At 42.5% G+C, this 3,794-nt stretch overlaps 1 protein-coding gene across 1 annotated transcript; it reads right to left on the bottom strand.

The window, feature by feature from the left end:
* Nucleotides 1-2,756: 2,756 nt before the first annotated feature.
* Nucleotides 2,757-3,377, bottom strand: LOC124231087 (heterogeneous nuclear ribonucleoprotein A1-like). The gene has a single exon (XM_046647741.1). The coding sequence runs from the start codon at nucleotides 3,375-3,377 to the stop codon at nucleotides 2,757-2,759; it is 621 nt and encodes a 206-aa protein (XP_046503697.1).
* Between the last annotated feature and the right edge of the window lie 417 nt (nucleotides 3,378-3,794).

The following is a 3,794-nucleotide window of genomic DNA, read 5'->3' as shown; positions in this document are numbered from 1 at the left end:
GGATTCAAAATCCTGGCTTGACTCAACAATAAAAAGATAAGTCACCCAACTAAAAATGGCCAAAGGATTGGAACAGACGTTTCTCTAAGGAAATGTTTCCAAAAATAAAATGGCTGGGGCCAGCCCAGTGGAACAGTGGTTAAGTTTGCACGTTCTGCTTTGGCAGCCCGGGGTTTGCCAGTTCAGATCCCAGGTGTGGACCTATGCAGCACTTGTCAAGCTATGCTGTGGCAGGCGTCCCACACATAAAGTAGAGGAAGATGGGCATGGATGTTAGCTCAGGGCCAGTCTTCCTCAGCAAAAAGAGGAGAATTGGCAGCAGATGTTAGCTCAAGGATAACTTCCCCAAAAAATAAATAAATAAATAAAGTAAAATAGCCAATAAGTACATGGGAATATGCTCAGCACCATTAGTCCTGGGTAGTGCAACTCCAAACCACAAAGAGATACCACTTCACACCGACTAGGATGACTAAAATCAACAGATAGATGATAACAAATGTTGACAGGCAGGAATGCAAAGGCACATGGTTTGATGGAGCTCACAGTGTTCTAAGATCTTGGACAAGGCTGGGTCAAAGGGTGGATATAGGTGAGGGATGGTAGGCAAGCTCAGAGATGCAGGCAACGTTCAGATCATGAAGGGCCTTGTGGGCCAAGCTAGAGTTAGAACTTCATCCTGAAATCAAGCCAGGGAAAGGTTTTAGGCAGAATGAAATAACTGGATTTACACCCGGCTGCTGTCACCGAAGCAAACTGTAATACACAATAAACCAGTTTCTCCTGTCCAGACTTCCCTGTGCTCTAGGTCTATATTTCCAACCACCTGCCAGACCTCTCTCTTGGGACGTCCTGGCCTCTCCTCCTGTGTTCCTTGAATTTAGGGAATGACACCACCCTTCTTTGTGCCTACACCCAACCTGTTGAGTACTGTTGGAGAAAATCATGCGCCCGGCTATGTTGGTGCCAGGACAAATTAATGATCAACAACAAAGTTGTCTACCAGCATATTCATTAATTTCCTTCATTAACATGCTCAATAAATGTTTGGAGATAAAAGATAAATCTGTGGATAGTAAGATTTCACTAGTAAGGCTATCTATTGCTTAAGGAAATTATTTTGCAAATACATGTTTAGCAAGAGTTCTCTATGACAGTTCTTTGTGAAGTTGTTTCAGTTGTCTACGGTTGTGTAACAATCCACGCACACATAGGGATTATACAGTATTTATTTTAAATGGTTCATGACTCAGGATGAGGAATTCAGGCAGGGTTCAGCTAGACAATTCTTCCGCTCTCTGTGGAGTTGACTAGGATTACTCCATGGGATACAAATGGTGTTGGGTTGGTCTAGGGGGGTGGGGTCCAAAAAGGCTCCCCTCACATGTCTTGAATCTCTGGAGGAATAGCTAGAAGCTGAGCTCAGGTGAGCTGCTCCCCTCTCTGCAGTCTCAGGACCTCTCCATGGTCTTTCCAGCAGCCTTGCTGGAATTCTTATATAATGACAGGATTCAAGGAGTGATATTGAAAAGAAAGGAAGTCTCAAAGTCTGGGCTTGGAAACTGGCACAGTGTCACTTCCATGCAGTCTATTGGTTAGAGAAGTCACGTAGAGCTCACCAAGATTCAAGATGAACTGGGACACAAAGACCTTACCTCTCCATAGTTAAGAGACCAAGAGAATTTATGCTGTCTTTAAACTGACACAACTGCGTTCTTGCTAGGAATAGACGAGGATATTTCAAAAGTGAAATTAATCTTTTGATCTCTCTGTGAAATTGTTATCATTCAAAATATGTGTGAGGGCATTGTTTTTTACATTTTAAATATCAATTAACTAATTTCGTATTGAGATACAATTAATATACGACAAAATTTATCCTTTTGAAGTGTACAGTTCAGGGGTTTTTATTATATTCACAAGGTTGTACAATCAAAACCACTATCTAATTTCATAAAATTTTCGTCACCTCCAAAAGAAACTTTGTATCCATTAGCAGTCACTCCCTATTCCCCCATCTCCCCAGTCACTGCCAACCACTAATCTACTCTCTCTCTCTATGGATCTGCCTTTAGAGATTTCATATAAGTGAAATCATGTGATATGTGGCCTTCTGTATCTGGCTTCTTCCATTTAGCATAAGTTTTTAAGATTCATCCATATTGGAGCATGTATTAGTACTTTATTCTTTTTTATGGCTGAGTAATATTTCTTTGTATGGATCTACTATATTTTGTTTATCTACTCATCAGCTGACACACAATTTATAAATGAATGTGCACTTGACCCAGTCAACATCATTTTTTCTCTTCCAAGCATTCATTTAAAAGATAAATCCACAGATCCGTTCGTTAGGTTACTCCTTTCTGCCCGTGGATGCCGACGAGTAAGCATCGTTAGTCTCCCCTCCCACTGCAGTCATGTCTAAGTCAGAGTCTCCCAAAGAGCCCAAACAGTTGTGAAAGCTCTTCATCGGACGTTTGAGCTTTGAAACAACCAATGAGAGTCTCAGGAGCCATTTTGAGCAATGGGGAATGCTCACGGACTGTGTGGTAATGAGAGATCCAAACACCAAGAGCTCTAGAGGCTTTGGCTTTGTCATGCACGCCACTGTGGAGGAGGTGGATGCAGCTATGAATGCAAGGCCACACAAGGCGGATGGAAGAGTTGTGGAACCAAAGAGGGCCGTCTCAAGAGAAGATTCTCAAAGACCTGGTGCCCACTTAACTGTGAAACTGTTCTTTGAAACCACGAAATCAAGGTGGTTTGTCAAAGTATTGGCCTCCACCATCATAGGGGCCAGAGCTTCCGTCTCTGAAATTTCCTCTTTTCATGGGTCCAAAATCTGAAGATTGATTGTTGTAATTGCCAAAATCATTGTAGCTTCTGCCACCTCCAAAATTGCTTCCATCATTACCAAATCCATTATAGCCATCCCCACTGCCACCATATCCACCACCACCATGGCTGCCACCAAAGTCACCTTGACCACTGAAGTTTCCTCCGTGACCGAAGTTGTCATTCTCACCAAAACCACCTCTAAGACCACCACCAAAATTTCCAGAACCACTTCGATCTCTTTGGCTGGACGAAGCACTAGCCATCTCTTGCTTAGATAGGGCTTTCCTAACTTCATAGATATGGCCGTTCACAGTATGGTATTTCTGAATGACAATCTTGTCTACGGAGTCATGATCGTCAAAAGTCACAGAAGCAAATCCTCTCTTCTTGCCACTGCCTCTGTCAGTCGTGATTTCAATCACTTCAATTTTCCCATACTGTTCAAAATAATCTCTTAGGCGATGTTCTTCAGTGTCTTCTTTAATGCCACCAGCAAAAGTCTTTTTCATAGTTAAGTGGGCACCACTCATCAGCATCCACGGGCAGAAAGGAGTAACCTAACGAACGGATCTGCGGATTTATCTTTTAAATGAATGCTTGGAAGAGAAAAAGAAAATGATGTTAACTGGGTCAAGTGCACATTCATTTATCTCCAAACATTTATTGAGCATGTTAACGAAGGAAATTAATGAATATGCTGGTAGACAACTTTGTTGTTGATCATTAATTTGTCCTGGCACCAACATAGCCGGGCGCATGATTTTCTCCAACAGTACTCAACAGGTTGGGTGTAGGCACAAAGAAGGGTGGTGTCATTCCCTAAATTCAAGGAACACAGGAGGAGAGGCCAGGACGTCCCAAGAGAGAGGTCTGGCAGGTGGTTGGAAATATAGACCTAGAGCACAGGGAAGTCTGGACAGGAGAAACTGGTTTATTGTGTATTACAGTTTGTT

Source organism: Equus quagga, chromosome 20, assembly GCF_021613505.1.
Source record: "Equus quagga isolate Etosha38 chromosome 20, UCLA_HA_Equagga_1.0, whole genome shotgun sequence".
In the NCBI taxonomy this organism is placed as follows: domain Eukaryota; kingdom Metazoa; phylum Chordata; class Mammalia; order Perissodactyla; family Equidae; genus Equus; species Equus quagga.
This window is presented reverse-complemented; position numbering and strand designations above follow the sequence as displayed.

Excerpts from the sequence above, each read along its gene's own strand:
- LOC124231087 (XM_046647741.1), bottom strand. The coding sequence starts at position 3,377 with ATGCTGATGAGTGGTGCCCACTTAACTATGAAAAAGACTTTTGCTGGT.